This window comes from Streptopelia decaocto, assembly GCF_964273445.1.
Source record: "Streptopelia decaocto genome assembly, chromosome: 2".
NCBI classification, from domain to species: Eukaryota; Metazoa; Chordata; class Aves; order Columbiformes; family Columbidae; genus Streptopelia; species Streptopelia decaocto.
In genome coordinates this window covers 148,030,209-148,051,902 of record NC_138655.1, presented here as the reverse complement: position 1 = coordinate 148,051,902, position 21,694 = coordinate 148,030,209, and the positions used below count along the sequence as shown (strand labels likewise).

The following is a 21,694-nucleotide window of genomic DNA, read 5'->3' as shown; positions in this document are numbered from 1 at the left end:
CCTCTTTGTGCCAGCTGGCTTCACTCTGCCAAATGAAGATGCACCACAGTTTTTGTGCTTTTCCAAATGGATAATAAATAATGTTGTAAGGTCGCAAACATCAGAGCCATCTCTGAGCTTAACAGATGCAAAATTCAATACACCAATTCATTTTGAAGAGAAATAAATGTTAATAATGGTTTCATGGTCTAAGTAATGGATATACATTTTCTCCCCCAAACTGATGAAATTTTCTGAATCAAAACTGCTTGGACTTTGCTCTGTCCAAGCACAGGTTTCTCCTGCTTCTTTTCAAGTTCTGGAAACTGAAGTTACTGACCTTTCACGTGCAGCTGTCGCTTCCATGAGTAACCTTGGGTTTATTAAAATTCTTTGCTCTATTACTAAGGAGAGCAAAATATTATTTCCATCATATTTTCAACAAATGTTTCACTGGGTTTATTACTATAGACAAGTAAGATGTTCCTGGATTATGAAAAATGTGAGAAATCTTAAAATAGTTCCAAAAAGGTGCATTTCATTACTGAGAACAGAGCACAGTTGGTTTTACCCGCAAGAAATCCTGAACTACCTGATTGATTCTGTTATGATATTAATTACGAGGCAACATTATCAATGCAATATAAATGGTTATTTTTTTCAAAACAGCTTTCTCATATCTACCTCAATGAAATAACACTGAGCTAGGAGCTTACTCGACTTAAAAATGCAATATTTGTTATATTGTACAACAAACTATAGACAACGTAAAACAATATATGGGATAATTCTTTTATATGTATCAACACTGAGATAATATTCAGAATTATTCAAAACTTAGATATGCATATATAAAATAACATATGATAGTCGTGTCATAAAAAATCAAAAATCAATAACTGAAATCTGCTTTTGGGGATCATTAAAGAACAGAACTTTGCTTGAAGAACAGTCTCAAAACTTTGCTTAAACTGCAAAACACTGTAAACAAGTACATGTAATACAACTTTCAAGCTTTCACACCTACATGACTGAAATTATATATATAGATCTGCAATGTTGACGCCGTATCTTTGGAAAGTTCAACAGCGATATATACATCAAGTTTTGCATGAGCTTATTGTTAAATCAGGAAAACAGTTACAGACTTACTTCCCTGAAAAGCAGTCTTATTGGAAGAGAGGGTTAAACTGTGTATTAGATAAAGGACAACAAAAATATCACAAAACCACATGGTTCATTTGGAAAACTCAGTTGTTCTACTAACGTTTGTAGAATCAATAAACTCGTGTAAACTCATGTAAATGCTTTGCCTGCACACAGTCAACCTTCCCACCAAGTTTCAACACTGAAGCAGGAACCGTCTCTGAATAACACCTTACAGAAATAATTTAAAACCGTTTTCTAAATTACCAGAATAATGACAGTAAGTCAGACTTGTTGACGCATTTTATTGTGAGATGGGGAGTCTGGTAAAAAACTAGAAAATGACCATGATGTAACAAGGAACTTAAAAATGAAGTTTCGGATTTGTAACATACATACATGAATACAGGAACAAATTGGCACAAAAATGTTAAACATTGTTCCCAACACTGTTTATAAGATTATTCTATTTTGGCTTACTAAGGAAATGAGAGTTTTATGGTTAGACTAATCTCTTAATAAAACTGCAGAGCATCATGCTATTAGTCACACAGTGAATTTCAAAATTTAAGAGCTTTATATTAAAAACTGGGTAAAGGTAAAATGAATTGATTGCAATTGTAAAATTAATACATTCCCATTTTAATTCTTCTGTTCTACAGTCCAAGGCAAGTATAAATGTTAACATAACACTGTTAAATCAAATCTCAATGCAAGAGAACCGATTGCATCTCTACTTTAAATCTTATCAACTTTCCAAATTTTCATACTAAAATATATTATTGTATTAATACAAACTACAGTATTATACACTACACTGTGTAATAAATAAAGAAATATAAAAATAAGACACATAAATATAAAAGTTTTCTAAAACTAAAAAGGTACATATGTCAGTAAGAAGGGTATTAATACTGCCAGGTTTGAAGACATACAGTACAAAATGTTGCACAGATCTATAAACTAAAAGAAATAAAATAATACTGATAGGTAAAAATCAGCTAACATTGTTAATAAATGGGGTCCATAATAACTAACATTTGAAAATACTTATGAGCCAAATAACATGTCATGTATGTGTCTGAAATTAAAGTAAACCAATAAAGCAGATTAGAAAATCTCCCTTGTAATTATTGTAGAGAAATTCTGCAAGTCAGGTATTAACCCAAAATACCACCAAATAATTAAATAATGAAATATACCAGTGTTCTTACTTCTCTGATGGCTGAGTGTTTTTTCCCCATGATTAGTTTGGAAGTTTGATACAAATCAACAAATGCTAGTTATTGTAGGCCACGCATTGGATAAAGGCTGCTCAGAGCCTTTACAATACTGATAAATGGCACTTACAGCACACAGGTCTTGCATAAGGCCAAAGGAGATACAAAGCTTCATATCATATCCTTCATATCGTTACTACATACTCAAAACACAAATACAAACACTGATTTTGACGACTTTGCTGTCCTTACCAGTATTAACACTGTTAGTCCCTGCAATCAGAACTCGACGACAATCTTTTCAACTACATTTTTCATCACGAGTAAGAAACTTCAGTTCTTCTATCACCTGCTTTCTTAAGGCTAACAATACACTTTAAATGAGAATATGCTCTACTACAACATCTAAAGTCATAAACCGCTACCTTCTAGGTTGAATTTACAAAGGTAGCCAAGCACTGTTCGCAACTGCATTACAGGTTTCTGCAAAAGGGAATTTTGTAGTGCAGAAGTTCTCACATTTTAAAACATAAGAAAATACTGAAGTGGATTTAGGAAATGTTTTACCATTAAAAAAAAAAATCATATAAATCTCTCCCAATTGTACAGCTTAAAAATTAATCAACTTAAGAATGAAAATTAATACTGATAAAACAAATGATGCCAGATGCTTGTCTAATAAATCAGGTTTCCTACAACCTGTTGAATCTTTGCTTCCAGAGTCACTGTATTTTTCTAATCTGCTTCATGTTATAAACTTGTTCCTAACTTTGAAAACTGTGTGAAAAATTACTAAGTTTGAGGTTCAGGCACACCTGGATTTCTTTTTTTTTTTTTTTTTTCCTTTTTTTTATATATATATTTTTTTACACAGTAGTGAACAGAAATCACAGTATGCAGGCTACTGCGTTTCCATGAAAAGCATGTATAATATAGAACGAACTTCATTACCAACTTTTTTCCTTATAGAAAAAACTATCATTTAAGCTTTATTTGTTTTTTTCTTCTGACACCTGCCCATTATTCTGTATAACTAGTGGTTCTGCATTGCTTGCTTGATTTACAACTTCATCATTCTTGTTACCTTCAGTTTTCCCTTCTTCTTCTTCTTCTTCATCACCCTCTACTTCTTGTAGTTTTCTACATTCCTTTTCTTCCTGAAGTCCTTCTACTTCCTTTTCTTCCTCCTCCTCTTCCTCCTTTTCGCTGTCTTCCTCTTCTTCCCTGGTGAGACTCTCCCTCTCATCCGAGTCGATCTGCGATGGAGATGCCCTGGCACCAGCGTGCTCGTTGCCGAGGGCCTCCTGGCCCGTCTCCTCCTGCTCGGTGCCGTCACGCTCTTCTGCCTCTCTTTTGCAATAGGAGTAGCGATGATTCATGTGTTGAGAGTAAGATCCCGAGTGTGAAAACCGCTTTCCGCATTTGTCACATTGGTAGGGTTTTTCCCCAGAATGCAGTCGCATGTGTTCAATCAAATGGTGTTTGTGTTTAAAAGCTTTTTTACAGATTCCACACTCATGAGGTCTTTTACCTACAAAATAAAGAACAAACAATTGGACATCTTGTAGCTGAAGTTTTAAAAATGTATACTGTTGTTTTCATTGCAAAATACATGTTACCAACAAATAAGAACATTGTTTAATGAGATGTTCTACTCCACACATTCTCAAGCTGGGTTTCTCACCTGAGCCCAAAGGGTGCAAGGGTGTATTGTCACAATTACATGAGTCATTTCTAAGTTCTTCAGGAAAACTGAACACAGAATGACAAACAGATTCTCAGATGTAACTTTTACCACCAAAAAAGTGCTAATCTAGTATATCAGAAAAGGAAACATTTTTCTTGCATTAAACATTATTTTTACTCAAAACCATTTTAACTTTCTGTATCAATGGCAATTTAAAATCAGCTAAGCTTTTACGTTGGTTTTTGTGTATTAAGTCCTTCCATGTTACAGGTAAAAGGAAAACCATTCTAAAATCTAGGTTGGCACAGGTAAGTGCCTCAAGTATAAAATTTGCTGACTACATGTATATTAACAACAACAACAAAAAATCTGCTTTGTTTCACTTTGTTCTCTTTTTGCTCTGTTTTCTATCTTTCTACTTAGTTGCCTTGCTTTTAGCATTTCTTATAAACACAGCATGAGCTTAGTAATGTCATTTGGATTTCAACACTCAATGTTGTTATGCAAAAGAACTTTGCATGGTCTTAGCCCAGACATAAAAGAAAGAGACAGTAAGACAGCAGTTTTCTGGTCACACTCTCCAGAAGATCAACACCTCCATGTCACCTTGTGCCACACAAACAGCGAGGTGGGTGCTGGTCTCTTCTCCCAGTAATAAGTGATAGGATGAGAGGAAATGGCCTCAGGTTGCACCAAGGGAGGTTTAGGTTGGATTTTAGGAAAAATTTCTTCACCAAAAGGCTTGTGAAGCATTGGAAGAGGCTGCCCAGGGAAGTGGTGGAGTCACCATCCCTGGAGGTGTTTTAAAGATGTGTAGATGAGGCTCTTAGGGACATGGTTTAGTGGAGGAGTTGGCAGTGCTAAGTTAATGGTTGGACTCACTGATCTTAATGGTCTTTTCCAATCAAAGCAGTTCTATGATTCTATGATTCTGAACACTGCACTTAAGAGCAGAATGGAAAGAACAATTGTGTTATGAAAAAGAGAAGTTAAAAGTCTCAGGACAGGAAAGGTATGAAAATAGATAGTCTTAAGAAATACAACCTGAGAAACTTGATCAAGCTGTAAAGACAATATTTTTAATTCCACTTGTGAGATGAAATTAAAACATTAATATGCAGAATAAATAACAAAGCAATTTTTAAATGCCTTTTTTTAAAGACATCACAGAAGAAATAGGAGACCAAGAGTTATTTAAAAAAAAAAAAAAAAAAAAAGACAAAAGACACCAGAACTGGAGCCAAAATGAACACCTATGAGAAATTAAAAATAAATATTGAAGCCAAAACAGAGTTCTTTTGGGCTTAGATTCCATGTCTAACAAATGGTTGTTAACTTCAGATAATTACAAATGTGGCTGAATTTGAAAATCCTGTATGCCTTTCATGTAAGGCATCATTTACATACATGATCCTTTTTTCGTAATTTATAATTTTGATTTTTAATTTTTCTTAATTTATAGCCAGGCAGGGTAAATTAGAAGTAATACATTCTTGATTACAGGCTATGGCAAAGAAACTCCCTTTTTTGTATTCAGGGTTTAGGATTACTGTGCTTGCGTACACTTTCCAAGAACTGGATTCCAGTTGAGATGATCAGTAAGACGCTACCAATGAAATAATGATCTGAAACTGCTTTTCCTAGTACATACCTGTGTGTTCATACTTATGTCTCAATAACGAGCTACTCTTCTGGAATATTTTGTCACATAAATCACATGCATACATCCCATTTTCTGTCTTTCTCATCTTTTTCTTTGGGGGTGTTGAATCAGAATCATTTTGATCTTCTACATTCGATACTCCTTCTGAGCTAGTGTCTTGCCTTTCATCCTTAAGAAAAATTACGAAAAAGGTTGAGTTCAATTAAAAAAAAACCAACACTGATGCAGCACACAATTTATGAAACGTAAGCTGAAGCTGCACTGTTATTTTCATTCCGTTTTGTAAACAGCCAAACAAAGTTGCTTAGACTTACATAGTGAAAAAAACCCTCTTTTGCTGCATTACTCTGCTTTGCAGTCCCTGCCACTAGACAGATGCAGAATTCTCACTGGGACTGACTTTAATCACATCCAAATGTGACTGTTGGCCAGGTTTAAGCTACACTGACACATCATGTTTTAGGGCCCATAAAATAAATGCAATGTTAGGAAGGAAAAGAACATTACAGATCTATGAAGTACCTCAGTAAGCTGGAAGAGAAAATTCAATATCTAAGTGCATTTTTCAACCAATGTTTGTCACCCACATTTTGCTACCTCATGGATTTCATGGACATGATGATTATTTTTTAATGAAGTTTTCACAAAAAGATATTCAAGTTATCATTTGACTTTGCGTATTTGATTACACTCTTCCTCATAAAACTACCACAATTCCTATTTAACCCCCAAATTTGGGAGACTTCAAATGTTTCATTAATAAAAAGTTTTAAAAATATCCTAACTGTTGCCTATCTCTAAGCGCTTCAAGCCCTGTAGCTTACCTGTAAAGAAGCACAGTATTTTCTACTGATATCAGCAGTATCACCACACACAGAATTAACCTCATCATAGAATATCAAAACTGAATATAAAGATGCATGCCAACCACCTCAAAAGTTGTCTGTCTCAAAGTTTAACATATAAGCAACCACGTAATTCTTCAAGGCTCCTCAGTCTCTGTCTATACAGAATCCTGTATAAAGTGCTGAACAGCCAATTTCTAAGACTTAATTAGAAACGCCAAGTCTTTGCAGGAGTCACTTGTCTGTTCTGCTCTGTTCCTCCCTCAACCCGCACAGGTATTTCTCAGCAAGACTGACTTCCATAGATCACATCTGGATGCACCCAGGGAGGAATGGGGCAGGATACAGGAACAGCAGATGAAGGTAAATACCTGCCCGACTTTCAACTGAGAATATATGTGAATTTAGTTTAAAGTGTTATCATGGTGTAGGAGGAATTCAGCTACTCTGCTGAGTCAAGAAAGCGTGAGGGGAGTAACCATAAGTGTCAAATAGTTTATATTCTGGATGTGGAGAAAGAGGAGATAAGGAGCCAGCAAGAAACACTAGCCATGGCCTTACTTTGCTTTATGTTCAGAAGAATTAAACTCCCTTTAAAATACTAAGCACTAATGTCCTAGAAGACATTTCTGAATGATGGAATACGGTGAAGAACTGACTCATCTGTGCACAGAACTCTATAGTTCATGTCAGCCTGGACTCCAGCTGCTGAGGTAGCTAGCTTTGCCGAAGTCTTAACAGTAACATTTATTACACAATAACAATCAAGCCAAATAAACCTGAGAGCTTATATTTACATTTAATTTAATTTATCTTGACAGTTTCCAGCTAGTTCAGCACAGATACAGAACAAATACGTCACACACAACATACAGGACTACAGGGACCAAAGTACCTGATTTCCATTGGCTTGGGTCTGGTTTTTTGGTGGTGTTTCTTGAACTGCAGGACTAACTGTAGTAGAGTATGTATAAGCCACCTGTGGAATCAAAATGGTTTGCTTATTGGCAGCAAGAGCTCTCAAGCATGGAACACTGTTCTGGTCAGCAATGGCAACAATTGTAGGTAACTGGGCAGTGACTGCAGGTATAGCAATATTTATGGGATTGGCACTTGGTGGGATTACATTTACAATAGGATCAGAGTCTGTAACACTGTTGTCCTTTTGTGGTTCTTTTTTTGCACAAGTTAAGTTCAAAGGTTCTTCCTGGACAGAATAAACACTGTTCTGGTAAACACTAGTTATGGTAGATCTTTCCAATAGCTCTCCATGTTGCTTTGGTAGTGAAAGGTCAAGAGGTTCAATTTGTGGCTCTTCTTGTACACCCTCTGCTGTGTACGTATAACCCTGTGAATTTCTTGATGAAGAAAGGTTTAGTGGCGATGGGGATGGCGTGCTACTGCGTGAACCATTCAGAGTGGATCCCTCTGGTAAAGTCTGAGATTTTGTCGCATTGACAGGATTTTGTAGATTATCTGTGCTGCTCTGGGGTTCAGCCACATTTGTAGTTGCTGCTTGATCATCATTGTTTGTGGGACTGCTTGATTTAACTGGTTCGGGAGAAGACGGTCCAGAAGACTGCACAGAAATTTGTCCAGCTTGCATTTTTTCAAACCACTTTTTTACCACATCGAGTGGTAGGTTCACTGAATCAGCTATTTTTGAAAGCTCTTCTGCGCTTGGTTGTGCATTTAATGCATAATATGCTTTTAGGAGCGATAAAAGGTTCTTTAAAGGTGGCTGACCAGGAGATAAGTTGTTCTCCCCAGTTTCTGATGGGACAGGAGAGTTGGGCTTCTCAGCTTCTGTTCCACTGGGCTGAGGAAGCTGAGGAGGATTTTTCGTTTCATAGTGCTTTAATTCTTGAAGTGCATTAAGATCCCCTGGACAGTCATCACAAAGAAGACAAGTGCTATCATTGGTCTCTCCTTCACAGTTCTTATCTTTCTCAGACTTCACTGTAAGATCTTCCGGTGTTTTTTCATTTTTGCAACTATTTGGAGGAACAGAGTTTTCTTTTTTTAGATTTTGTGGAACAACCTGAAGCTGACTTGGCTGCTCCAAGCTGTAGTTGATGATAATTTTGGTTGTCCCATCTTGGTCAACCAAAGGAAGACTGATAGCTGAAATGAGGGAATGGCCAGCTTGTTGTATAGATGCATTGCTGATTGTTTCTTGTTCTTTGGACGCAAGATTAGCATGATTGTTTTCCAATACTTGCCTTATTACATTACCATCCACTGCCACTTTAAGTACATTTTGAATGTCACTTAAGTTGATGCTTATGGGAGACACCAGACCTACTGTTGGTAGAACAACAGCTTGCACCACACCCTGAGGAGAACTGGTTGCCTGCAATGGGCTACCACCACTAAAAACCCCATTCTGCAAAGGGGTCGAACAATTAATTCCTGAAGCAACCACTATGGGCTTGAATTCATAATCCACAGGTTCAGTTTTAATTTGGTTAACAGGAAGTTGCTCTTGCAAGGGTTTATTTTCTATCTTTTGTCGTATCTGTGGTCTTGCTGGGCTACCTGGTGATGCAGAAAGGGAAGGGGAGGAGCACTGAGACGTCTTGAGCCCTGACCGGGCCCGACCATTCACGGGCATCAAACCAATACACTTCTTACTGCTTATGTGTGAACTGTATGAACCAGAATGGGAAAAACGTTTCTTGCAGTTCGGGCACTCATATGGCTTCTCTCCTAAAGATTTAAAAAAAAAAAGAGAGAGAGAAAGAGAAGAAAAAAGGCATATGCAACAGTATACTAGGTTACAGTGTAACTTCATCAAGCAATAGTAACTAGAAAGGAATACACCCAAATAACCTCTCAAATAATCCTAGGGAAAAGAAAATCTTACACAGTGAACTGAACAGTAAAGAGTAATTATATCATCTATAGCTCTGATCCTAGGGTCCTTTAATAAGTTTGTGATCTAGTAGTAGATGTAGGATGGAGCCCACATGATCATGACCCAGTATTTACCAGTAATTGTCTACGTATCACATGAATGAGTCTATACGATACTGGCAGATTTCATTAAACTCCATTCAAGTAGTAGCACTGCTAACTTCAGAAGCTGCATAAACCACTTCAGAATGGAAAAAAAAAATACAATTAACCAAAGAAAAAATATAAATGCCATAAATGCAAGTCATAATTATATAAGGAGCTAGGCACATTTTACTGTGGCAAACTCAAATACAACATATCCATATCTGCCTACAATATTTACCAGATGAATAAAAACAGGCAAAGTTTAAGTAAAGGGAAATGAGACACATGCAGAAGACAGATTTAAGTTTGCCTTCAGAGATGAATGTCAGGTTACATTGTCAGGAAGATGCACACAACTATGTGATTGTTAGACCCATAGTCAGAGTCAGCTTTTCAGGGGATCTGTACTACAGAGGGAAAGGAAAATCTGAAATAGCTGGCTTGCTTCAGATGGAAAAGTACATTGACTGAAGCTTTCTCATGCACAGGCACAGTGCCACTACCCTATGGAAATGAAATTAAGTCTGGTGAGGGAGGACTTCTATGTGAGGTTCTCTTAATTGCTATTATCATAGCTGAGCAACTGTTAAGAAAGGCAAAGATCACCTAAACCTTGTTTTCAGATTTCCGTCAATGGGTAAATTCGAGTTAAAGACAGAAATTGAAAATCTCTTCTGAGTGACCACATCTTACTTATTATAATAATTTAATATATAATATTATATATTATATTTCTTAAAAATTGATACTTTTCTTAGAAATGGAAACTTTTGTGATAGCATATCAATATTGCAGATCTGTGTCCTGAGGCCATTTTAATATGATATTTTAATAATGTCACATCCACAGACAGTAGGAAGCATAGTTGTTATGTCCCAATTATTATAAATCAAAATTTTCTAGCAAGGCTCCCAACATGCTGAGTGGTGTGCAAACACTGAGGAAAAAAAAACAGGTAAGTGAAGAAGGGCCAGAAGGATGCCCCATTTCTTCTGCCACAAGTGAAGTTTTCCTGAGCTGTCAGAGCTTAATCTGCAACTGTAAATCCTCTTGAGTTATCCTGCGTGTTTCCCGCACACTGCCAAAGGCTGCAGTCAGTGCTTACAGAGTCCCAGGGGAAGAAAAAGGAAAACACCAGTGTTTTAAGCTTAGAGTTACAAGACTGATTTCACATCAAAGTTATAAAGAGTAGAAATGCCAACATTAGTACATAATTCAACACTCGATTTATTTACCACTGTGGATTCGTAGGTGCTCCTTTAGGTGATGTTTATATTTAAAAGCTTTTCCACATTCAGTGCACTTGAATTTCCGATTACCGCTGGACTGCGTCACATGTCTCTGTAAGAAAGAATTTGTAATTATTGCATAGGACAGCATGTTGGAAAAACCTCTTGAATTTTCACATTGCAACAGTAAAAATGAGATACAAAACTAAAAAGAATCAATCATAATTTTAAGAGACTGAAGGTGGTATGCGTTATGCATGAAAAAGAAACAAATTAGAAGTCAGGTTAAAACTGAGCCATATGTATCTTCTGAATAAATCTAGTACAGTAAAAAAGGAAAAAAAAAACCAAACCAAATGTATTTGCTCCTTGTCCTAAGTCAGATGAAGCTTGCACTGACATGTTATGTGAGTAAGAAGTTCCAGGATGCACACTAATTCTACTTGTGAAAGCAAAAAAAACCCAAGAAAAACCCCAAGCCCATCACCCACAGAATATGTAACGCAGGACAGAGAAACACTAAAGCATATAAAAGCCTGTTTATTAAAGTTTAATCAGTTGACTTGATTTTTCCATTTACATGCTTCCAGTGCTTACTGTTGGCCTTGGATTCCTCTATGTAATGATGCCAAAGGATTGCTCAAGAGAAGATGGCTCAGTGACAACAAAGGCACTCTCAGTCACAATTAATTCTCAAAATAAATGCAAAAAACTAAATTAAAATACATAACAATATGGAGGGATTCCCCAAGTACACAACATCAAACCTCTTCTCTATGTGCATTGAAGCTCTATTGTTATTTTTATTATATTTTGCCTTGTGAGAACATTTATTGTTAAACTCAAAGTTGAATTTAGCTTTATTGTTATACTACTATAAAAAAAGGCAAAAGGTAAGAAAGGTGTGTAAACATATGTAGTATATATGTCATATATACAGGATAAATAATTTAATTATAAATTGTATATATCTATGAATGTGTATTTTTAAAGCCAAAAATTACATACATTTTTGAAGTTGAAGCAGCTTAATTACCAACATGAAATGGAGGAATTAGAAGTGTTTAGAATCAAACAAATTGTTTATTTAAAAAAGCAGAGCTCCTTTTTAAATACAGCTCACTTTGCAAAAAGAAACTCTACCACCATTTGGATGCAGCTGGACATTTTTGGTAACTGGGCAAGTATTTCCATAAATCCAATAACAGGGCTATTCATGTTCTCTGGGGGCGCAGTATTGCGGATGGGCAGAGGTGTTTTCCCCCGGGGTGAAGCGCGGTGGGGAGCCCCGCACCTCGTCCCGCTGTGCCGCGGCTGGCGATGCTGGAGCCGGTGCTCACCCAGCGCTGAGGATGTTCCCTGAGCGCGGACACGGCAGCTGGGGCTGAGATCCACGCTGGAGAAGTGGGGATGGATCAAAAGGCAGGATGATGTTCCCGCTCTGATCTCTGCCTTTAGACCTGGCGAACCCACAGCCATGCAGTTTGGTGGATGAAAGTCAGAGCGCTCTGCTATGAGATAGGATGGGATGAAGTTCAATCCAATGGGATGAAGTTCAATAAGGCCAAGTGCCGGGTGCTGCACTTTGGTCACAACAACCCCCTGCAGCGCTACAGGCTGGGCGCAGAGTGGCTGGAGAGCAGTCAGACAGAAAGGGACCTGGGGGTACTAATTGACAGGAAGCTCAACATGAGCCATCAGTGTGCCCAGGTGGCCAAGAAGGCCAACGGTATCCTGTCCTGTATCAAAAATAGCGTGGTCAGCAGGACAAGGGAAGTGATCCTTCCCCTGTACTCTGCATTGGTGAGGCCACACCTGGAGTATTGTGTTCAGTTCTGGGCCCCTCAGTTCAGGAAAGACATTGAAGTGCTGGAGCGAGTCCAGAGAAGAGCAACAAGACTGGTGAAGGGACTTGAACATAAGACCTATGGGGAGAGGCTGAGGGAGCTGGGGTTGTTTAGTCTAGAGAAGAGGAGGCTTAGAGGTGAGCTCATCACTCTCTATAACTACCTGAAGGGCAGTTCTAGCCAGGTGGGGATTGGTCTCTTCTCCCAGGCAGTCAGCAATAGGACAAGGGGGCATGGGCTTCAACTCTGCCAGGGGAAATTTAGGCTGGATATTAGAAAGAAATTCTTTACAGAGAGAGTGGTCAGGATTGGAATGGCTGCCCAGGGAGGTGGTGGACTCGCCGTCCCTGGAGGTTTTTAAACTGAGATTGGACATGACACTTAGTGCCATGATCTAGTAAACGGACTAGAGTTGGACCAAGGGTTGGACTCGATGATCTCTGAGGTCTTTTCCAAACCAGTCGATTCTGTGTGATTCTGTGATAGGCTGTCCAAATTATCAGCCCCCCCGGTTCTACATCCTGTCCTCCTTCATACGATGCAGATGCTAACAGAAGCCGAATTGAAACAAGATAATCTAAATTGCTTCTAAGTACTCTAATTCGACAGTTCCCCTGGGATAAGCGTTTGGTTAAGCTGCAGTTTTCACCTCTCGCAGATCCTGCTCCCACCCTCCTGGGGTGGGCTCCTTCCCGCCTCCTCCCGGGCTCCGCAGCGAGGCCTCCGCTCTGACTTATCCTCATTAGCACTTGACCCTTATTGCCGGGTTTGTCAGCTGTCTTTTGCTAGTCCAAACAGCTTTTCAGTTTTGTTTAAGCAAGTCCCTTGAAGATGATGTTCTAGGTGATTGTGCCTGACTCACTGCATTTCACTTTAATGAGCTAACTTCACTGAGTCTAGAGGACCGTGTCAGGATTTACTTAAGCCTGCAGAGAATCAGTTACTACTGTTTCACTTGAGATTATACCAGTTAAAGGATCTCAGCACATATACAGCTACTGCAGATGCTGGACTACATAAATATTCATACTAAATATTAGTGCATGTATTCAATCTGTCAGAAATGTTTCTGCTCAAGTCTTTAAAATTCAATGTTCTGCTTCCAAGCCATGGAAGCCCACATTTCTTGTATCAATTTTTTAATGAGATTTCCTGCTTTCCTGGTCATAGCTACAAGCTGCTTTGAACTTTCTGTTAGGCAGTGTTTCCATCTATTATACTTTGCCTTGTTTTCTTATATTTTTAATGCTTTATTCAGCTTTCTTGCTGTTTGTCCTATACATTTTTTTTTTCAATAAATCTGGGACATCCTCACAGTTACTCTCCAGGATCTTCTTTAAAACTAACTGACGAATCATAACTCTTCTCTAAAGTACCATCTTTTACACACTTCCACCTTCATTTTCTTAGATTCAAACAGTTTTCCCCCTTTCAGTAGTGTTAAATCCACTTTGTGTGCCTCTGACATGTAATGTATTTCTTAATGCACTGTATGTAACTCCTGTTTTCTGATAATTGAAGAATTAACTGAAGCATTCAAAGAATCTCCTCTGAGTTCCTTTAAGGACTGAAAGAAGAAACATCAGCATTACGATCTGTAACTAGCCACCAATACATCCCTGCACCAAATATTTACAGTGCTTTGGACTACAGTTTACTGTGTTCACACTAGAAAACTAAAACTAATTCAAGGGAATCCTCAAAAATTATTTGGAAAACAGGAATTACAGGTACATCAGGATTTTTTCCACAGACGGTTTGACCACAGCCTTCAAGAACTGCTATTTCTCAGTGGCGTCCACGGCAATAGGAAATCTTAACAGACTACTTATGTGTGCTCTGTAAGTTGATGAGAAGAAAAATACATATAAGAAGGCCTTATTCATACTTTAATATCTTTTTTGGCGCTTCACAAGAGAAAGCAAACAATACAAACGCAGCCAGGGGAGCCATGAGAGACGGCAGGGACAGGGGACGCAGGAGAAGAGCAGCGATGGCTCTTGGTCTCTGCTGGAGCAGAAGGAGCCACAGTTTGACATAATTTCCCCTTCCTCGGAGGGAGGCACAGTGCGCACATACATCTTCCACTGCCCTTACTACACTAGTCATTATCTTTGCTCATTTGTGACATGCTGAACACTAACCAGCTAACAAAGTTCTCCAAATAATAAGACATTAAGTTTGGAAGATGCAGCTGTTCAAGATCCACAACCAGGAGGTCTATGCTTTACTTTGGAAAAGAACTGATTTTCCATTACACCAATGATGTAATCATTTACACGCACATGAAGCCAATTTTGAAGACACAACAACTTTGTAGACATGACAACTTTGTGACAGTAACATAAACAAATACACCTTTCAAATTTACCAAATATCTGAACTACTGTAGTTTTGATCCTGGCTATGGCTCTGGAGGAAAAAAACAAACTTAAATGGGTGTAGTATTGACTTCCGGATACTGCATAGGAAAAACATTCATCAAATACAACTGTGCCTTCAAAAGTATAAGCCGATTAAAACATATCAGCAGGAATACAATTTAAGTTTCCCTTTATAGTGATTCTTCTGAGATTATTTACTTACATAGTACTTTTTCTCTTTTCATTCAAACTTCATGCAAATATGGGAAAGGCTTCTAGCCCTTCCAACTATGTTATTCTCTGCTTTTAGGCTTCTAGTTGGAAAAACTGAAAATAAATGTAGTAGCTCACAAAAAAGGGTTAAACAAAAAGCATTCATAGATTATATAGTTCAAAACATAAGCGGTATGGAAGATTTAAAGTCAAAGCCAAGCCAATAAGAGGGCAAGACAGAATGGGAAATATATTTGAATAAACAAGAACTGCCACCTCAGAATATGCTGGCGAGGTTGTTCCAAACCCTGTCAGACAGCAAAATCCTTGCAGCAGGATGGCTGACACTTGTAACAATTTTTCCTATTTAATTTACCTGTGAATGTAAACACTCAGGTATATAAACCTGTAGTAGATTTTTGAAGCCTGTTGAATTCTTAGTGAAGAACAGAGGTTAAAAGGCAATGTTTAAAAAAGCATCTCCTTTACTTTGTGTTACAGCCTTTCAGCTTAATGAAAGTTCTGTTGGTTTAGGGCTGCAAGAAATATTGAAGTGCCTTTCCCTTTACATTCTTGTCATTATTTGCTGCTTCGCACCCCTCTATGCTGCTTTTTTTTCTCTCTCTGAAAAGTATCAACCTTTTTAGTTTGTCCTCAGATGGGAACACCTCCAAGCCCCCCTCTCTCTAACCTGGTGGCAGAAAAACTGTGTATTTTTTTCTTGGATAACTCCTGACTGTTTCACTGAGTTTCAGTTAGTTCCTGAGCCTCAGAGCGTCTCTGATAAGCTATGGAAGCATGTAATTGGGAATGGATGACAGGAAATTATGGGGATAAAAGAAGAAAAGAAAAAGAGTGAAAGCAGAACAGAATCTCAGGACCTTCAGTAGTGATGAGATGGCTAACTCATGGAACACATTTCAAGGAACCATGCCCTCATGAACCATGGAAAACAAGCTCAGAGTACCTTTAGCTCTTTCTATTGCACTACTTAGTATTGAAACATTTTACTTTACGCACAAGTTATTTGAACATTTTCCAATAGCATGGATTGCATTTAAAAACTGCAACTCACAGTTCCAGCAAATGAATCAACACAATGATTCGTTTTTTAAGTGCAAAAATGGGTACAGTAAAGCCAAAGAGGATTTATGAGAGAAAAATCTACGTGTTTCTCTAAAGACCTATGATTAGATTTGCGTAATAATTTTTATGTAATATTAGCCAATGAACAGAAAAAAAACCCCTATAAATGCAATAAAGCACTTTGGAAAACTAAAATTTACACTCAACCATACTGCCTAGATGAATTAAAACACAGGAATTCAGATCTCACTCTTTGACAGATATGGAAAAATTCTGACTTGTCAGCAAGTTTAAGTCCATGCCCCAGGACTGGGACTTCAGCATGTAGATCATCTCATGTGAACAACTCACTTGCTTTGTACATTTTTGCTCATAATAAATCACAGCTTGTTACAGTGGACAATAAATCCTTAATCCAAACACCACTTACTTGATCTCTTCCTGATTTGTGTGATGTCATGTGGCGGTCGAGCTGCGTTCTGTACGCAAACGTGTAACTGCACAAGGAGCAACTAAAGTTATCTTCATTTTTTTCATGGCGATATTTAATGTGTTCCTTCAGAGAGGTAAAACGCTTGTACCCTCGATCACAATACGGGCAAGTAAGCAGTTGCGAAAATGCATCAGGCGTTCCTACACAGAAGAAACAATACACCATGTTTAAATAAATGTGTGCTCCAAACTTATTAACATCAACAAACATGCTTTACATTTACATATATTACTGTAAGAAAACATGCAGATGCTAGAAGCTCCATTTTGTTTTAGAAAAGGAATAATGATAATTTTTTTTTCCACAGGTATTACTGTTACTAACAACAGTATGGTACAGTTGCCCCAGTGGACACTAGAGACAGTCAGCACAATATGATCACCCAAGATCTCACCTCTCACAGTGAGTCTGTTGGACTGCTCAAAATAGCACTAGGGCTTCTACATGTATTTCTGTTTAAAAAGGGGTCTGAAAATTGTGAGACGTGGTTTAAGATTTAGTCATCTTGTAGATCTGGTTTGCTCAATCACAGGCTATCCTCAAATGCTCTTTATCAATTTAAGTCTATCACTGAAACATTTAATGGCCATCCTATTTTCAGATCCTAAGGAGTAAACAGTCTTTGCGAGCTACAGAGAGTATTTTTTCTTTCCCTTTATGTAGCACGGAATGGTAAGTGAAAAGATAATTGAAAATAAATTATTAGAAACATGGTTAATAATTTTTATACCTGGACCTGTTGGAGAGGGTCCAGAGGAGGCCACCAAGATGATCAGAGGGCTGGAACAGCTCTGCTGTGAGGACAGGCCGAGAGAGTTGGGGTGGTTCAGCCTGGAGAAGAGAAGGCTCCAGGGAGACCTTACGGTGGCCTTTCAGGACTTAAAGGGGGCTTATAAGAAAGATGGGGACAGACTTTTTAATAGGGCTTGCAGTGATAAGACAAGGAGTGATGGTTTTGAACTAAAAGAGTGGAGATTCAGACTAGATATAAGAAAGAAATTTTTTACAATGAGGGTGGTGAAACACAGGCCCAGGTTGCCCAGAGAGGTCGTAGATGCCCCATCCCTGGAGACATTCAAGGCCAGGCTGGACAGGGCTCTGAGCAACCTGATCTGGTTGAAGATGTCCCTGCTCATTGCAGGGGGGTTGGGCTAGATGAGCTTTGAAGGTCCCTTCCAACCCAAACCATTCTATGATTCTGTGATACACGGATATGTACCTGTTAGCAGGACGTACTGTCATCAGGACAGAAAGGAGAGAGGACACAGTGTCTGAGTGACAGGAATGAGATCAAATGTGAAGCCATTAATATGATTCTGATGTGATCAATGGAATCTGTTCTGCTGGCTTTCATGAAGTTATTTCTACCTGATTTCACTTTATGCTGTACTGATACAGAAACTGAATATTTCACAAATCCATTTCTGAGAAGTCACCATTTATGAAGGATTGAAAAAAAATTTATAGATTGATAAAAGTATGTTCAAATAAATGCAGGGTTTGCTGTATTTCATCAAACTATCAATTTGTAAGGTGTGATATCCTCCAGTGACAATACTACCCTTCCATGCTTCAAGGGAAATGGGAAGCAAATTTTTGCAAGGATGTACCGACCCACTGTGCTGAGTGAGAGCAGGAGAGGAAGGTGGAAGGTCTTTACTCTTAATCATTTTATGCTCCGAAGCATGAGGGGCAAATTTGTACACCCTGTCATTTTAAGTTGCAGAAATATAAGCATCATTAATACTCACAAAATTAACCAGTACTTTAGAAAGTACTTCTGAATTATTTATCTTCATGACCTCCTCCAGCAGTTAACACCATAGATTGATTATATGCTCCATACAGTAGCAATTCATTCTCTTGTGTGGAATTCACTGACTTTATTTGTACTGAACATGCCATTGATCTTGCAACAGTGAAGAAGGAAGAGTCAGACTCATTTTCATTATTACTAAAAGTCAACACCTTCTCTGTCATGTAACGTTCATGTTGCGCTGGTTTTCCTGTTCTATCCCGTTCTGCTTTTCCTGGATTAGCTGGGCTGTCCAAAAATGAACCTGTCCCCACACATATAGACACAGTATGCTTCCCTTCACTTCTCATTTTTCCACCTACAATTCAGTTCACCTGACATAAAGAATACTCCATCTCAGCACGAACGCAACTCAGTGGACATGTCACAGGCGCATTAACTTAAATTCTGTTTCCATTGGAGTAAATAGAGAAATGGCTATGGTTTCCCAAAACCGCTAAAGACTCCAGCTCTCTGTCACTTCTCTTGTCCAGTCCCCCAGTTTGGAAGCATGTATCTGTACCTAATATCACTGTATTTTTTGGCATTTTCTATCCCAGGTGATTAAAGCACTGAACATTACTGTTCAGCATTGTGATTTTCAGAATACTTCCCTGTGAACTTACTGGGCTAAGTTCAATTTAAATTATTCATACAAATGTGTATTTTTAATGATTACATGGAAGTCATATTTCAAGCCTGTAAAACTAATGACAATCTATGCCACTGCAACTACCGATTAAAACCTTAAATTAATTAAACTGTAATTTCTAAGATGCTACTGTTGAGCATGTATCATGCTTGAATTTTGCAAAACTTGTAAATGAGAAAATATTAGTAATTCAGGTCCTATTTCTGTATATAAATAGGCATGTAGAGAGTTTAAATTTCTCAAATATTTTAATTTACTTTCTTTTTTCTTTCTAGAATCTCTAATAAAGAAAAATCTCTGAAACAGCAGAACAAAATTGTTAACATCCTCCATTCTTTGGTCACCGTTAGACTCCAGCACAGTAACAGAGCTACCTGGGCATGTTTTGCTCAATTATGTACATTTTTTTTAGTGACTGGAAGACAACAACTTTAACTTTTATGTAGGATGTTACTTTGTTTTGTAAATCTTAAATGCTTCAATAAAGGAACACAATCTGGTTGAAACTGCACTTTTCACAGGTTATGAAAGCTGAATGCTTCAGAAAGCACAGAATGCAAAAACAATCTGAACGGGTTTTGCCTTCAGATACTTCATGATAAGGATGCCTTTGATGTTTCATGACGAAGAAATGAAGACAAAGTATGACTTCTCACTCCAAAGAACCTTTCTCATTTCATTATGAAACAATACTTTCAAAGTGTATTTGAAAGCCAAATAGTAATTCTTAATGGGCTTTCATTACAAATAATAACAACGTGTCATTAGGTTCTTTCAGATAGACCTTTTTGTATAAACAATGTTTCTTTTTTCTCCAATGCCGTCTTTTCAGGAAAAAAGCCCTAAACCCGTCATAGACTGGCTACCTAATAAAAGAACTTCTATCTATTATATTATTTTGAGGGTTTAATTTATAAATATTAAAAAAAAATTGTGTTATAACTCCCCCTACATTATTCTTATGTAAAACTACACTCTCTTCCTTCAGTGCCATCATAAGTAATAAATGTTTGTTCTGTTCTTTTGTATAATGCCAGTGAATGAATTTATGAGAGCTTGAATTCTTGTTTCCAGTTACCGGATGTTACTACTTAGGTACACACTTAACTGAATCCCAGGGCATGTTTTGTTCCACAAAATCAACTAACGGTGTTTTTTCCATGATGATCCCGTTCTCTTCTAATTATTTAATTAGGATTTCTTTTTTCCCAAAGCTACAGAGGTATGCATTGTTGTCTTCTAAAACACAACAGAACTTTTGGGTCAAGTAGTTAGCACAATGTATTTGGTAAGAACTGAATTGGTGGCATACTTACCATTTTCATCCTGACCGCTCGCTTCTGGCGTGCCTTGTCTCTGGTCCTCCTCAGGTGCTTCAGGGTAGATAACAGCTGTATCTTCTTGTTGCAGGAATTCTTCAACATTAGGGTCATGGTTTTGTTCATTTTCTGCATCAGAATCACATTCATCTTCTTTTACTACGAGTGAAAAACAAGATACAAGATAGGAAACGAAGAGTTTAAAAAGAACACAAATGGGATTCAGTAATTCACATTTTCAAATCGCTCTCTATCCAAGGATTTCAAAACTTCTCAAAAAAACTTGTATAGGTCAAGCCCTTTAAGAGGCAGGATATACCAAGTTTTAAAACTGAGAAGTAGTGGCATAATGACATTTAAAAATTTGACTAAAACCACAGTTTGCTTCTTCAACTCAGTGTATTTTAGATTTAGCTGCTCCTCTCAACTTGCCTAAAAATCTTAAATGCAGTATTAATTATGATTTAGCCATTGTAGTTTGAAGGCCAGCTTACAGTGTTGGCTCCTATGTTTGCAAAAGTAAGTCAGTTGCCTTCAAGACATATTTTAAAGTGTTATTTAAGACCTGTTCATCAGTGCAAGCTCAGAAGATATTTAAACCCTGATTAACAGCCTGGTTGGCTGAAATGCAGCAAACTTGGAGTGGCTTGTTCTTCAGGGCTGGAAATGGCTATCAAAAAGGTCTCAAATCTAGCTAACATCCTTCAACATTTTCCACTTTAAAACTTAAAGAACAATCAATTAAAAACTGTATTTCAAAGTTAGCAAATAATTAATTAAATATTTCACTTAAAGTTTGTATGATAAATATTTGCTACCAAGTATTTGCCTAAATACATTGCTGATAGAATTTACTTATAACATGGTGGAAAATTTTCTGAGAGCTCTGCCTGTGGCACACTAACCCATGACCGATCTTCTCCGCTATTAATAATGTGAGCTATATTTTTAATAGGAAGGAGAAGTTTTATGATTCGTATCTCAGTGTGAAGTCACATATTCAATTTACAATTTGACATAGTCTTTTTATGACAGAAGACAGTGTTTCGCATATATAGACTGTAATTTAACACATAATGTAGCTCTTGCTTATTTGGGGAGACTTGACCTTAGAGCCACTGAAAGGAATGCATGTAGCTACACTCTTAACATAT

General features: G+C 37.6%; 1 protein-coding gene across 2 annotated transcripts in view; it reads right to left on the bottom strand.

The window, feature by feature from the left end:
- Positions 1-1,410: 1,410 nt before the first annotated feature.
- The window catches only part of ZEB1 (zinc finger E-box binding homeobox 1), a 122,964-nt gene continuing 102,680 nt past the window's right edge, over positions 1,411-21,694 (bottom strand). For both annotated transcript variants that reach the window (XM_082045396.1, XM_082045395.1), the window contains exons 4-9: positions 20,538-20,699; positions 16,712-16,914; positions 10,779-10,884; positions 7,436-9,249; positions 5,684-5,864; positions 1,411-3,876 (exon numbers count right to left, since the gene is read on the bottom strand). In XM_082045396.1, the coding sequence (XP_081901522.1) occupies positions 3,335-3,876; positions 5,684-5,864; positions 7,436-9,249; positions 10,779-10,884; positions 16,712-16,914; positions 20,538-20,699 (3,008 nt within the window). In that variant the 3' untranslated portion in view covers positions 1,411-3,334. The remainder of the gene's footprint in view (positions 3,877-5,683; positions 5,865-7,435; positions 9,250-10,778; positions 10,885-16,711; positions 16,915-20,537; positions 20,700-21,694) is intronic.